Source organism: Hyperoodon ampullatus, assembly GCF_949752795.1.
Source record: "Hyperoodon ampullatus genome assembly, chromosome: 3".
In the NCBI taxonomy this organism is placed as follows: domain Eukaryota; kingdom Metazoa; phylum Chordata; class Mammalia; order Artiodactyla; family Ziphiidae; genus Hyperoodon; species Hyperoodon ampullatus.
This window is the reverse complement of record NC_136916.1, coordinates 11146521-11162608: the sequence shown is the minus strand read 5'-3', so window position 1 is coordinate 11162608 and position 16088 is coordinate 11146521. Positions and strand designations below refer to the sequence as shown.

General features: G+C 44.4%; 1 protein-coding gene across 1 annotated transcript in view; it reads right to left on the bottom strand.

Annotated features, from left to right (window-relative positions):
* PRTFDC1 (phosphoribosyl transferase domain containing 1) overlaps positions 1 to 15719 on the bottom strand; it is a gene marked incomplete at both ends in the record, with an annotated part of 97009 nt that extends 81290 nt beyond the window's left edge. Inside the window, 2 exons of the mRNA XM_079700717.1 lie at positions 7316 to 7422; positions 15672 to 15719. Coding sequence (XP_079556843.1) covers positions 7316 to 7422; positions 15672 to 15719 — 155 coding nt within the window. The remainder of the gene's footprint in view (positions 1 to 7315; positions 7423 to 15671) is intronic.
* Positions 15720 to 16088: the final 369 nt, after the last annotated feature.

Below are 16088 nucleotides of genomic sequence, written 5' to 3'. Positions count from 1 at the left end.
CGCACTCCGTGCCCTCCCTCCCGCCCGGCCTGAGAGAGCCAGAGTTCCCGAAGAGGCTGCTCCTTTAACCCTGTCCTGTCTGAGCGAAGAACAGACGCCCTCCGGCGACCTACACGCAGAGGCGGGGCCAAATCCAAAGCTGTGACCCGGGAGCTGTGAGAACAAAGAAGAGAAAGGGAAACCTCTCCCAGTAGCCTCAGAAGCAGCGGATTAAAGCTCCACAATCAACTTGATGTACCCTGCATCTGTGGAATACATGAATAGACAACAAATCATCCCAAATTGAGGAGCCAGGAGTCAGTGCTGTGCCTCTGAGGTGGGAGAGCCAACTTCAGGACACTGGTCCACAAGACACCTCCCAGCTCCACATAATATCAAACGGCGAAAATCTTCCAGAGATCTCCATCTCAACACCAGCACCCAGCTTCACTCAACGACCAGCAAGCTACAGTGCTGGACACCCTATGCCAAACAACTAGCAAGACAGGAACACAACGCCACCCATTAGCAGAGAGGTGGCCAAAAATCATAAAAAGTCCACAGACACCCCAAAACACACCACCAGACGTGGACCGGCCCACCAGAAAGACAAGATCCAGCCTCATCCACCAGAACACAGGCACTAGTCCCCTCCACCAGGAAGCCTACACAACCCACTAAACCAACCTTAGCCACTGGGGACAGACACCAAAAACACCGGGAACTACGAACCTGCAGCCTGCAAAAAGGAGACCCCAAACACAGTAACATAAGCAAAATGAGAAGACAGAAAAACACACAGCAGGAGAAGGAGCAAGATAAAAACCCACCAGACCTAACAAATGAAGAGGTAATAGGCAGTCTACCTGAAAAAGAATTCAGAATAATGATGGTAAAGATGATCCAAGATTCTATTTCCCAGATCCAAAATCTTGGAAACACAATAGACAAAATGCAAGAAACAGTTAACAAGGACCTAGAAGAACTAAAGATGAATCAAGCATCGATTAAAAACACAATAAGTGAAATGAAAAATACTCTAGATGGGATCAATAGCAGAATAACTGAGGCAGAAGAACGGATAAGTGAGGTGGAAGATAAAATAGTGGAAATAACTGCTGCAGAGCAAAATAAAGAAAAAAGAATGAAAAGAACACAGGACAGTCTCAGAGACCTCTGGGACAACATTAAACGCATCAACATTCGAATTATAGGGGTTCCAGAAGAAGAAGAGAAAAAGAAAGGGACTGAGAAAATATTTGAAGAGATTATAGTTGAAAACTTCCCTAATATGGGAAAAGAAATAGTTAATCAAGTCCAGGAGGCACAGAGAGTCCCATACAGAATAAATCCAAGGAGAAATACGCCAAGACACATATTAATCAAACTGTCAAAAATTAAACACAAAGAAACCATATTAAAAGCAGCAAGGCAAAAACAACAAATGACACACAAGGGAATCCCCATCAGGATAACAGCTGATCTCTCAACAGAAACTCTACAAGCCAGAAGGGAGTGGCAGGACATAATTAAAGTGATGAAGGAGAAAAACCTGCAACCAAGATTACTCTACCCAGCAAGGACCTCATTCAGATTTGATGGAGAAATTAAAACCTTTACAGACAAGCAAAAGCTGAGAGAGTTCAGCACCACCAAACCAGCTTTACAACAAATGCTAAAGGAACTTCTCTAGGCAAGAAACACAACAGAAGGAAAAGACCTACAATAACGAACCCAAAACAATTAAGAAAATGGGAATAGGAACATACATATCGATAATTACCTTAAATGTAAATGGACTAAATGCTCCCACCAAAAGACACAGATTGGCTGAATGGATACAAAAACAAGACCCATATATATGCTGTCTACAAGAGACCCACTTCAGACCTAGAGACACATACAGACTGAAAGTAAGGGGATGGAAAAAGATATTCCATGCAAATGGAAACCAAAAGAAAGCTGGAGTAGCAATTCTCATATCAGACAAAATAGACTTTAAAATAAAGACTACTAGAAGAGACAAAGAAGGACACTACATAATGATCAAGGGATCGATCCAAGAAGAAGATATAACAATTGTAAATATTTATGCACCCAACATAGGAGCACCTCAATACATAAGGCAAACACTAACAGCCATAAAAGGAGAAATCGACAGTAACACAATCATAGTAGGTGGCTTTAACACCCCACTTTCACCAATGGACAGATCATCCAAAATGAAAATAAATAAGGAAACACAAGCTTTAAATGATACATTAAACAAGATGGACTTAATTGATATTTATAGGACATTCCATCCAAAAACAACAGAATACACATTTTTCTCAAGTGCTCATGGAACATTCTCCAGGATAGATCATATCTTGGGTCATAAATCAAGCCTTGGTAAATTTAAGAAAATTGAAATTGTATCAAGTATCTTTTCCGACCACAATGCTATGAGACTAGATATCAATTACAGGAAAAGAGCTATAAAAAATACAAACACATGGAGGCTAAACAATACATTACTTAATAACGAAGTGATCACTGAAGAAATCAAAGAGGAAATTAAAAAATACCTAGAAACAAATGACAATGGAGACACGGTGACCCAAAACCTATGGGATGCAGCAAAAGCAGTTCTAAGAGGGAAGTTTATAGCAATACAATCCCACCTTAAGAAACAGGAAACATCTCGACTAAACAACCTAACCTTGCACCTAAAGCAATTAGAGAAAGAAGAACAAAAACATCCCGAAGTTAGCAGAAGGAAAGAAATCATAAAAATCAGATCAGAAATAAATGAAAAAGAAATGAAGGAAACAATAGCAAAGATCAATAAAACTAAAAGCTGGTTCTTTGAGAAGATAAACAAAATTGATAAACCATTAGCCAGACTCATCAAGAAAAAAAGGGAGAAGACTCAAATCAATAGAATTAGAAATGAAAAAGGAGAAGTAACAACTGACACTGCAGAAATACAAAAGATCATGAGAGATTACTACAAGCAACTCTATGCCAATAAAATGGACAACCTGGAAGAAATGGACAAATTCTTAGAAATGCACAACCTGCCAAGACTGAATCAGGAAGAAATAGAACATATGAACAGACCAATCACAAGCACTGAAATTGAAACTGTGATAAAAAATCTTCCAACAAACAAAAGCCCAGGACCAGATGGCTTCACAGGCGAATTCTATCAAGCATTTAGAGAAGAGCTAACACCTATCCTTCTCAAACTCTTCCAAAATATAGCAGAGGGAGGAACACTCCCAAACTCATTCTACGAGGCCACCATCACCTTGATACCAAAACCAGACAAGGACGTCACAAAGAAAGAAAACTACAGGCCAATATCACTGATGAACATAGATGCAAAAATCCTCAACAAAATACTAGCAAACAGAATCCAACAGCACATTAAAAGGATCATACACCATGATCAAGTGGGGTTTATTCCAGGAATGCAAGGATTCTTCAATATACGCAAATCAATCAACGTGATACACCATATTAACAAATTGAAGGAGAAAAACCATATGATCATCTCAATAGATGCAGAGAAAGCTTTCGACAAAATTCAACACCCATTTATGATAAAAACCCTGCAGAAAGTAGGCATAGAGGGAACTTTCCTCAACATAATAAAGGCCATATATGACAAACCCACAGCCAGCATCGTCCTCAATGGTGAAAAACTGAAACCATTTCCACTAAGATCAGGAACAAGACAAGGTTGCCCACTCTCACCACTCTTATTCAACATAGTTTTGGAAGTTTTAGCCACAGCAATCAGAGAAGAAAAGGAAATAAAAGGAATCCAAATCGGAAAAGAAGAAGTAAAGCTGTCACTGTTTGCAGATGACATGATACTATACATAGAGAATCCTAAAGATGCTACCAGAAAACTACTAGAGCTAATCAATGAATTTGGTAAAGTTGCAGGATACAAAATTAATGCACAGAAATCTCTGGCATTCCTATATACTAATGGTGAAAAATCTGAAAGTGAAATCAAGGAAACACTCCCATTTACCATTGCAACAAAAAGAATAAAATATCTAGGAATAAACCTACCTAAGGAGACAAAAGACCTGTATGCAGAAAATTATAAGACACTGATGAAAGAAATTAAAGATGATACAAATAGATGGAGAGATGTACCATGTTCTTGGATTGGAAGAATCAACATTGTGAAAATGACTCTACTACCCAAAGCAATCTACAGATTCAATGCAATCCCTATCAAACTACCACTGGCATTTTTCACAGAACTAGAACAAAAAATTTCACAATTTGTATGGAAACACAAAAGACCCCGAATAGCCAAAGCAATCTTGAGAACGAAAAATGGAGCTGGAGGTATCAGGCTCCCTGACTTCAGACTATACTACAAAGCTACAGTAATCAAGACAGTATGGTACTGGCACAAAAACAGAAAGATAGATCAATGGAACAGGATAGGAAGCCCAGAGATAAACCCACGGACATATGGTCACCTTATCTTTGATAAAGGAGGCAGGAATGTACAGTGGAGAAAGGACAGTCTCTTCAATAAGTGGTGTTGGGAAAACTGGACAGGGACATGTAAAAGTATGAGATTAGATCACTCCCTAACACCATACACAAAAATAAGCTCAAAATGGATTAAAGACCTAAATGTAAGGCCAGACACTATCAAACTCTTAGAGGAAAACATAGGCAGAACACTCTATGACATAAATCACAGCAAGATCCTTTTTGACCCACCTCCTAGAGAAATGGAAATAAAGACAAAAATAAACACATGGGACCTAATGAAACTTAAAAGCTTTTGCACAGCAAAGGAAACCATAAACAAGACCAAAAGACAACCCTCAGAATGGGATAAAATGTTTGCAAATGAAGCAACTGACAAAGGATTAATCTCCAAAATTTATAAGCAGCTCATGCAGCTCAATAACAAAAAAACAAACAGCCCAATCCAAAAATGGGCAGAAGACCTAAATAGACATTTCTCCACAGAAGATATACAGACTGCCAACAAACACATGAAAGGATGCTCAACATCTTTACTCATTAGAGAAATGCAAATCAAAACTACAATGAGATATCATCTCACACCAGTCAGAATGGCCATCATCAAGAAATCTAGAAACAATAAATGCTGGAGAGGGTGTGGAAAAAAGGGAACACTCTTGCACTGCTGGTGGGAATGTGAATTGGTACAGCCACTATGGAGAACGGTATGGAGGTTCCTTAAAAAACTACAAATAGAACTACCATATGACCCAGCAATCCCACTACTGGGCATATACCCTGAGAAAACCATAATTCAAAAAGAGACATGTACCAAAATGTTCATAGCAGCCCTATTTACAATAGCCCAGAGATGGAAACAACCTAAGTGTCCATCATCGGATGAATGGGTAAAGAAGATGTGGCACATATATACAATGGAATATTACTCAGCCATAAAAAGAAATGAAATTGAACTATTTGTAATGAGGTGGATGGACCTAGAGTCTGTCATACAGAGTGAAGTAAGTCAGAAAGAGAAAGACAAATACTGTATGCTGACACATATATATGGAATTTAAGAAAAAAAAATGTCATGAAGAACATAGGGGTAAGACAGGAATAAAGACACAGACCTACTAGAGAATGGACTTGAGGATATGGGGAGGGGGAAGGGTAAGCTGTGACAAAGTGATAGAGTGGCATGGACATATATACACTACCAAACGTAAGGTAGATAGCTAGTGGGAAGCAGCCGCATAGCACAGGGAGATCAGCTCGGTGCTTTGTGACCGCCTGGAGGGGTGGGAAGGAGACGCAAAAGGGAGGGGATATGGGAACATATGTATATGTATAACTGATTAAATTTGTTATAAAGCAAAAAATTAAAAATTTTAAAAAAAATTAGAAAAAAAAAAAAAGAAGTGAATTGAGTACAAAGACACCCACTACACAAAAAAGGTGCTTTAACTGCTAAAGTCAAGCAGATTTCTTCCCTACCCCTCCCTTTTTCTTTGCAGGAATCTGTATCTTTAATATGAATTGCCAACACGGAGGTTTATCAAGTTGGGAGGTGCCAAATTTCTTACATTTATTTCATCACAGAACCTTTTTTCCCTTCAAGGATCAAAACTTGTATACCATGGAAGGCCACCTGAGGCTGTGAGAAACCACAAACTAGACCTTATTTTAATAATATACTATAGTTTGAAAGAATACACAATGTGCAGATCTTATCCAATGGAAAATCTTAGAATGTGAGTGAGAGAATGACATTTCCTTTTGCTTACAGACAGGCACTGATGGAAAGATAATATCCTGGGAATAGTGACCATCCAGTGCTTTTCAAACTTTCCTTTGGCTGAGGATCTATTTTACAAGTTAAATTTTAACTCAGAAGAATATAACAGCTTAAAAAAATAGAGGCAGGAATACAATGGCTAAAGGAAAAGGGTAGAGCGGGGAGCCCGAAGTCTCAGTTTCTCCTGCTTCTCAGAGCCTCTCCCGCCCCAATTTCTGAGTCTGAAATCCAGGAAGCTTGCTTTTCATATAAATGTGAAGGCTTAAGTACTTGATCTCTGTACAAGAAATTAGAGGTCCATGGAAAGGCAAGCATCAGGGCATTAAGGAAGCTTTGTTAAAGGGATAGGACCTATCTGTCCTAAAGCCTGTGGTGGGCTGAACTGGAGGGGGCTCTCTGAAAACCAAAAAACAAGTGAGGGTGACTTAGGGGCTTAGAACAGGAGAGAAAATGTTGGCTTTCGAAAAGCCAGTCGGCTAGGAAGGAGCCAGAGGATATCTATGTCGACGGGTCCAAAAGAACTAGAAACACTACTTGAGAAACAGTTCTGTGCTGCTATTTTTAAGCTGCAAATATTCCTATTTCTAAAACATCACCACTGAAAACGTAATTGTGCACAGACTGGCCGACCTGTGAGAAAAGACTTATTTGAGATAAATACAAGTCGCAGGAAAAGCCTTCAGGGGTGTGGCCTGTGAAAGCAAAGGTCACCTCTTAACTGTCCCTGGTTAAGAGTCTGTGAAAAACGTGAGACAAACACTTTCCCAACCCTCATTTTCATCAGTTTGTACAGGACATTGTTATTTTGAGGCTGTTACGTGTGATGTAACACCTTCCGTATGCATAGCCTTCTCACCATTTCCCTTGCACAAATATCCCAGGAAATAGTTCATGTAAAGCACAGATTTATTTTATTCCACATTCTCTGTAGTATAAAAGTTCTGTGTACCATTATATAGAAGAGACTCCGGAGTAGGGTCCCCAAGTGTACCGTCTGATTCACACAAGAGAGGGCTAGACAAAACTTACACGGCAAAGACCACTCACCTGTCCACAACAATGCCGTGAGGGATGAGGACAGAGTCCAAATCTCCGTAATAGTGCTGTGGGTACGTGAACAAATTCAAGTCGTAGCCTGGCCAGTCGTCCATAATCTGTAAATCAAATTATCTTGGTTACAATATTTTTCATTGGAAATTTATTTTAAGAAACATAAATAAACAAGAGCATCCTTTGAAAAAAAGAATAATATTGAAAACAGACTAGGTCTGATAATCCATATGGCATTAAATTATATTTCATAGGACTTCCCTGGTGGTCCAGCAGTTAAGACTCCACGCTCCCAACACAGGGGACCTGGGTTCGATCCCTGGTCAGGGAACTAGTTCCCGCAAGCTGCAACTAAGACCTGGTACAGTCAAATGAATTTTTTAAAAAATTATATTCCATCAACCTATGAGAAGCCAGGTGGGACAAGGTAATTTGTTTCACGTAACCTGACGAAGGACCTACTGAAGTGAACAGGGAACTCCATTTCTGACTTTTGGCATCACAAGATAAAATACCAATTTAATGCCATACAGCTAACCTGATAGCATTGTTTTTAAGAGTGCACATATGTAAATATACAATTTATATCTAAATTACAAATACTATCATGAATATATTATAAGTAAAATTATGTTTGTAATTACAGGCACACCTTTTATTGCGCTTTGCAGATAGTATGCTTTTTACAAATTGAAGGTTTATGGCAACCTTGTGTTGTCAGATGATGCTCAGCATTTTTTAGGAATAAAGTATTTTTAAATTAAGGTATGTACATTGTTTTTTTAGACAATGCTATAGCACACTTAATAGACCACGGTACAGTGTAAACATAACTTTTATATGCACTGAGAAACCAAAATAATTTGTGACTTATTATTGCGATATTCGCTTTATTTTGGTGGCCTGGAACCGAACCCACCATATCTCCGAGGTCTGGCTGTCTACTGATAGAGACAGGATCATCCCACCTTATTATAATATATTATTATATATACTATTACATGTCTGTGCACTGTAATCACCTCATCTGCCTGGGAAAGATTACCTACTAAAAGTACATGTGTCCTGGGATTATTGTGGACCCAAACTTCTGAGTGGTCGGGTCATTACAGTAAAGACTTCAAAAGGCTGTGCTATGGTGGGAACGTAAGTCAGTCCTGTTGGGAGCCGACTGCTCCAGAAAACTGGTATATTCAGAGAGCGGAGAGACTGCTAGCAAGTCTTCCTCTTGCTTAGGACTGGATGTGCAAGTCTGATGGTTAGACAGCAAAGAGGCGGGAGAGGAAATGACGGTGAAGACCAAGTTACGTTTACTCTCAGGTCCTCCAGAAAGGCTGTGACACGGAGGTGTTAGGCACTCAAGACAAGCCATAGCTGAATGGGCTCTGGATTTCTGGTTACTCCCGTACACTTCCACCAGACTCCTCCACGCAGCTGTAAGCTTCCGGGGCCTTTCATAATGCAGACCTATCCTAATTTCCCAGCCCAGTTGCCTATAGCAGCCCCTCCTGCCCTCAGATTGGTCTCCAGTCAAATCAGGATCCTTCCCAGCTCTGTGTTCTGCTCGTTTGTCTTGCACCTATGCCCTCTCCCTCTCTGTCCCCCCTACCTCTGCATCCCAAACTCAGCGTCTTCCACAGAAGCTCAGGTCAGGCCCCAGTTCTTTCTGGAGGCCTTGCTGACTGTTCCTGCTCTGATCACGGCTCCCACACTCCTGGTGCCCCTCAGAGCTCAGTGTGTTCCCACTGCTTGTGACATATGTACGTCTGCATGTGTGTTTTGTCTTGTCTCCTCCCACTGGAATGTTAGCTCCTTTTGGTAGAGACTTTGTCTATCTCATTCATTGTTGAAACGCCAGTGCTCAGAACCCTGACCTGGAATATGGTAGGAGCTCAAAAATGTTAAGTGAGTGAATAAATGACACAGTCTACATCCACACGTTACCAAACCCTCAGTTTATCTCCTTGTGATAAAGAGCACCACCGTTCATGGCTCTAGAAATTCCTATCTGCAGTTGGCCGACTGACAGTCAAATGATGTGTCATCTGCGTATTTGAAGAGCATCACATCTGCTCTGCCTTGACCAGCAAATCAGCTGGTGGCAACTGTTGAATCCGCAGAGTAACTCTGGCTTCTACCCTGAGAACTCCTGGGGTCTGCTGTCACCATCAACACCACAACGGCTGGTCAGAACCTGAACCGCCAGCTGAACGTGAGGAGATTCCAGAAGAGGCACTGGCAGACCACGACAAAGACCAGACGAGAAGCCTGACCAGCACCAGGCCCCAGGGAGATCACCCAAGGGCTCAGCACTTTCTGGCTCCCCTGCCACACTACCCACCCTACCTCTCGCAGCCCTCCCAGAGGTAGCGGCATGAACTAGTGGCCACTCCTCCCACCACGGAAATCCTGTAGTACCCCCTGCCTGGCTGAATCTCAGAGACCACTCTCTAGTCCATGTTCTAGGGCTCAGCTCTGACACTTACTATGATGTTAGGAAAATTACACCTGAGACTCATTTCCCCCTCCTTTAAATAAGACACAATAAAACCCACAGACAGGGTTGTTTTGAGGATAAAAAGAGCAGATAACGTACTTAGAGTTCCTAGCACATCTCCAGGTATATAATAAATGCTTAATAAATGATGCCCCCAAAAAGAAAAGAATGATAAAATGACAAACAAACCTACATATAAAAACTGTACTGGTTATCTGTAGCTCAGAGGCAGCACGGAGTAATGATTAAGAGCATGGATTAGAAGTCTAACACACCCAGGGGTGAATTTACTAGCTGTTGGACCTTGGGCATTTTAACCTCTCTGGGTCACAGTGTTTTCATCTATAAAATGGAGCCGATGACTACCTCATATGGCTATTTCAAGGATTAAATAAGATAGATAATGGATATAAAACTCTTACATCAGTATCTGGTCTACAGAACGCTGCAGTAAATGTTAACCAGTTAGATGTACTGAAACATCAATAGTTTACTTACAAATTACATGTGTTAATTAATTTAAAGAAGTGCTTTAAACCTATCTGCCAAAGTCGTATTACCCTAGTTAAAGCTGTAAATTTCAAAGTAGAAGAAACGTGTTTCTCTAAAACTATCCTATAAGCCAAACCAGCCTATTTCCCAATGAGTCTGAAATAGTGAGTTTTCACTGTAGAGATAAAAGACAATTAGAAATGAGGGAACCACTGGTTTATCCTTAATAGTGCATACAAATTGCACTGTAAATGTGTCCTAGACCTGAAGAAATGGAGGCTGCTAGGAACTGCAGATAATTATGTTATTCATCTGCTTTTTGAAAAATCAAAACAAGAAGTCTTTAAATAGTTTCAGTATCACGATAATATGCTCTAAGTTTATTCAGAACAATGCCTTCTCTGTTCAAAGACGCAAAATATGGCCAAGCTGGGGAAGTGACAAACACACTGAGCCATTTTATACCACATCCAAACCCCGGAACTCCTTTGGACTCTCTTTTCCCCATTGGAAGATATACTGAAGACCTTCTTTCTAAGTCATCAGAAATAAATTTTTTTGCTTAGAATATTTCTTGCCTTATTTTTCAAGTTTTATCCCCTAGGGAGAAAAATAGTTCGGAAACACATACAAAAAGCTAATTTTGGGGGACTTCCCTGGTGGCGCAGCGGTTAAGAATCCGCCTGCCAATGCAGGGAACATGGGTTCGAGCCCTGGTCCGGGGAGATCCCACGTGCCGCGGAGCAACTAAGCCTGTGCGCCCCAACTAGTGAGCCTGTGCTCTAGAGCCCGCGAGCCACAACTACTGAGCCCACGTGCCACAACTACTGAAGCCTGCATGCCTAGATCCCGTGCTCCTCAACGAGAGAAGCCACCGCAATGAGAAGCCCGCGCACCCCAACAAAGGGTAGCCCCCGCTCGCCACAACTAGAGAAAGCCCACGTGCAGCAACAAAGACCCAAAGCAACCAAAAAATATTTTTTAATTTTTTAAAAAGTATTTGCATCAACATCTTTAAAAAAAAAAAAAAAAAAAAAGCTAACCTCAGCTCCTCTCTGCTGCTAAGCCCCAAAGCCTGGGCCCTGCTCTCTTCTTCAGGCAGTGACCACGGCGGCCGCCAATTTCAGGTTCACATCCACCCCTCCATTGTTAGAGAGGAAGGGAGTCTCGTCCCACAGCTCTGCTTCTGGGAATCCCAGACAAGAACGTCAACTGGCCCAGCTGGGGTCACTGGTCCAGCCCCAGAGCCAGGGAAGGGGGTGCACTGTGAGGGATGCCTCAGAGCCACACGTTGAGAAACTGAGTCGAAGCTGTGTCCTCAAAGAAGGGTCCCAGGTTCTGCTTCATTCCCAGGGGAATGAAGAGGGGGGCTCCACAGACCAAATAACACCCTGTATCCTGCAGGCCTTCCTCTTCTGTGGGGGACTCTGTACCCAGAAGGGGAAACTCATCACATCTAGTAAAGTCGTTTCCATGGGGGGAGGGGGAGGGAGATGCCATAACAGAAGCACAATCATTTCAGATTTTCTCTTCTCCTTACTCCTACCAAACTCACATGTGCAGGCACTAACTATGCTTCTTTGATAATGGTTCTGTAAAAGTGAACCATATCTAATAACCTGATCCCCAAAGACCAGAGAGGTAGAGAAATCTTTTCTCTCCCTGAGAAGCAACGAAGATATACCAACTGAGGTGTGTGTGTGCGGCTGGTAGGGGGACACTGGCAGCCAGTCCATCCTGAGCAAAGTTTCCGAACTCAGGGTCTACATCTCCAATTTGGTAATTAGCACTTGCTCCCATTTACTTTTAATAATCTACTAATGTCCTACCTCCCCGAGTAAACTGAAAGCCATTTGTAGGCAAGAGCCATCTTCAGTCTCTTCATTTTCCCTTCTCTAGCACAAACTGTATTTCTCGTTTTAGGCTCAAGTCATCTGGCTCTATGTCCCTTGCCATCTTTATCACCAAGTTTCTACCAACTCAGACTTCTCTTCTCCACCTCATTTCTGGACACTCCAATACACGCCTTGATGATCCTTCTAGCTACTCCATCTTGTAGTAACTTCACCTACCTTAGCTCAAATGACTTTGCCTCTAGTCCACCTTAGCCATATCCTGTCCGTCACAGCAGCCTCCCCAACTTTGACATTCTTCTCCAGAAGCACAGCTTCCCATGTAGCACAGTGCTGGAAAGCTGGCTTCAACTCCTGCTTCTGCCATTTGCTAATCATGTGACCTGGGTGATTGCTTATCATTGCCTCAGTTTCCTCCTCTGTAAAATGGGGATTATAATATCCCTACCTCAAAGATTTGTGAGGATTAAATGAATCATACAGGAAAACCACATAGTAAGTGCTCAATAAATGCTTGCCATTACTACCTGCCCCCTTATCCACTGGTACTAAAATTTCCCTTTGATTTTTTCCAACCCATCCTTGAGCACTCTCTGCTTTCCCAGCATATCTACCCTCCTGAGCTTTCCTTTTCCTCTCGACCCTTCCATCAGCACTTTGAATTCATTCTGCATTTCCCTTGCCTGCCCATATCCAACTTGATATTAATGTAATTAATTCTACTGGAGAGAATGACATAAATGCAGGGATGATCTCCATTATACCTTGGTTATTCCCAACCTTGGTGGACCCTCTCACTACCTTCCTGCATCTTTCACCAAATTACCTTGCTTTTGAGAAAGCTTCTTTTAGCAGTGACAGATCGGGCTACTTACTGTTCCATCATTTGCTTTTTAGACTTTAACAATCTACCGTTCCTATTAGTCATATCAACTGACCTCATTCATTTTTAAGACTATCTATTATTAGATACTAGTACTATATTTTAACCGTTCTACTGATGGAATAGTTGTTTAAAAGATTCTCACTTCTAGGCTTCCCTGGTGGTGCAGTGGTTGAAAGTCCGCCTGCCGATGCAGGGGACACGGGTTCGTGCCCCGGTCTGGGAAGATCCCACATGCCGCGGAGCGGCTGGGCCCGTGAGCCATGGCCGCTGAGCCTGCGCGTCCGGAGCCTGTGCTCCACAACGGGAGAGGCCACAGCAGTGAGAGGCCCGCGTACCGTAAAAAAAAAAAAAAGATTCTCACTTACGATGGCTTCGTCTTTTCCATCTTGATGCCACTTGCTCTTCCTGAGGCATCTGCCCCTCCTGCTGACCTCTTATCCTCACCTCCACAAAACTCTGTCCCCTAGGCACCTACCACCCCGTCCGCTCTCTCCTACTTTGCTACTCATTCTTGGTCTCCTTATCTGGCTTCTCCCAGACACTCGGCCTGTTACATTTGGGGCTTTCTACCCTTAACAATAGTTTCACATTTCTTCTCCATGTTCAATTGGGCAACCCTATCCACTGCCAAGCATCAGATATTTTTCTATTTGCTGACAATTTCCAAATCTAACCAATCACCTTCCTGAATTCCAAACAGGAGTTTCAAATTGCCTCCGGTGCATACTGACCCATAGGCTTTACAGGCACTAGAGACTCAACTTGTCCAGAATTGAACTTAGTGATGTCCCCTTTTACATTTTCATCCCCCTCCAACTCACCCCAAATCTAGGCCTGACCATCCTCTCCATGGAAACTGGAATGACCTTTTTTTTTTTTAAAGCATAAACTGGATGTCATGATTCCTTCTCAGAATGTAATGATTTCTTTGCCCTTGGCAGGTGCTGTCTTGAAGACTCTTCTTCAGAGTCTTCACGTGGCTACCTCCTGCTTAGCCTTCAGGTCTTGGCTCTGATGTCACGGAGGGGCTGCTCTGCCTGAGCTAAAGCAGCATCCCCAGGCCTCCGCCAACCACTCTCTATCTCACTGCTCTTGTCTTTTCACTGCACATATCACTCTCTGAAAGTATCTTCTTTGTGTATTTGCTTTCTTACTGCTTGCCTGTGTTCTGCTCTAGAATGTAAGCTCCACCAACACAGGGCTTTTTGTTTCCCCAGAGCCTAGAACACGGTCTGGAACACAGCAAGACAGTCAACATGAGTGGAATGAATAAATAAATGAACTCCTCCTTTAAGAAGGAAAGGCCCAGCTTTGAAATTAATACTGGGCAACACGGTTCAACCTGAACAGATCGGTTAGGCTGTGAGGTGTTTCCTAGCATAACATTCCTACTTCTGTAGTCTCTTCCCGGTCACACACAGATTATCTGGGCATTACAGGCTGATCCCTGAACAAAGACTCTTAATGTAGCAAGTTAGCCCACACCGCACCCGCAGGTCACTTTAAACCTGCCGCGTTAAAACTATCACCCTTCGGGCTTCCCTGGTGGCGCAGCGGTTAAGAATCTGCCTGCCAATGCAGGGGACACGGGTTCGAGCCCTGATCTGGGAGGATCCCACGTGCCGCGGAGCAGCTGGGCCCGTGAGCCACAATTACTGAGCCTGCACGTCTGGAGCCTGTGCTCCTCAACAAGAGAGACCGTGATAGTGAGAGGCCCACGCACCGCGATGAAGAGTGGCTCCCGCTTGCCACAACTAGAGAAAGCTCTCGCACAGAAACGAAGACCCAACACAGCCATAAATAAATAAATAATTTTAAAAACCAAAAAACTACCACCTTTCATAGAGACCATTCTAAACCAAGCCGAAGCCGGCGGCCATTCCAGGACACCGAGCGATGGGTACCCACCGGGTGCTGGCTGACTTCGAGGGATCCCCAGGGATAAAGAGGCTCTGGCCTGGGACCCCATCCTCCCCCACCTTCTCATTCGGACACACTACTAGCTACTCTGTACACACCCTCTAGTTGGCTCAGCGGGCCCAGCGTGCTGTTTCCCTTCTGCCGAAGCGGAGGCTCGCTCGACGGCGCTAGCGTGTCCCGAGCTCGCGCAGGGGCCCCACAGAAAGAGCCTTCGCCCGGGTTTCCAAGCTCAAGCTCCGTCCACTAGAGCTCCTTTACTTCCTGGCTGCCCCGGAGCGACCTCAGTACCCTTTCTGAAAACAGCACGTGAAGCCCGCGCTGGAGGAGTCAGGAGGGAGCGCGAGAGGAAGGAGGCCCACAAGACCGGCCCGCGGGGGTCCTCGCAGGCCCGCCCGGCGCCCGGGGGTGACTCCCGGTGGCCAGCGAGAGTGGGGAGCCGGCGCCACCCAGACTTAACGCGGGAGTAGCGGATTCCTGGTGGGGGAGCGGGGGGGACACTGAGGACACGGGGTGAAGGGATGTTAAGCGCAGGGTCAGACTGGGGGGAGGGGGAGGATGGAAGCGATCCCGTCGGGAGGGAAGAACAAAGCCGTGGCCCGCTCTCTCCCGAATGCATTTCGAGCTTTTAACCTAAAAGGCGGGGGTGCCAACAAGGGAGGGGCGGGGAGCGCGCGACTCGGCCCCGAAACCGGAGTTTGCATTTACCACGACGCCTCGCCCGTAGTCTGGCGCCTCCTCACGGCTCCCGGCCATGTTTCTCCGGGGTAGGCGGCAAGGAAAGAAGCGCGCGGGAAGAAGCCGGGACGGTGACAGGCGGGGAGAGGGTGGGGGGAGGGGGAGGGCGTGGGAGGGGGCCTGCCCCGGGCCGCCGGGCGACCAAGCCGCGGCGCGCCGACGACCCCACGCCTGGCGCGGCTCCAGCGCCTCGGCCCGCGCCCCCAACCCGGGCGGCTCCTCGGGCGCGGGGCGGGGAGCTGGGGCCGGGGGCGGGGGCGCGGGGCGCAGCTGCGGAGCGGCGTCTTCTCCACCTGAGCGCCGTCCCCCGGGCGTCCGCGCGGGTCCCCCTGCGGCCACCGCCCGTCTGCGAGCCCCCAGCCCGAGCCCCGCGGGGACCCGCGAGAC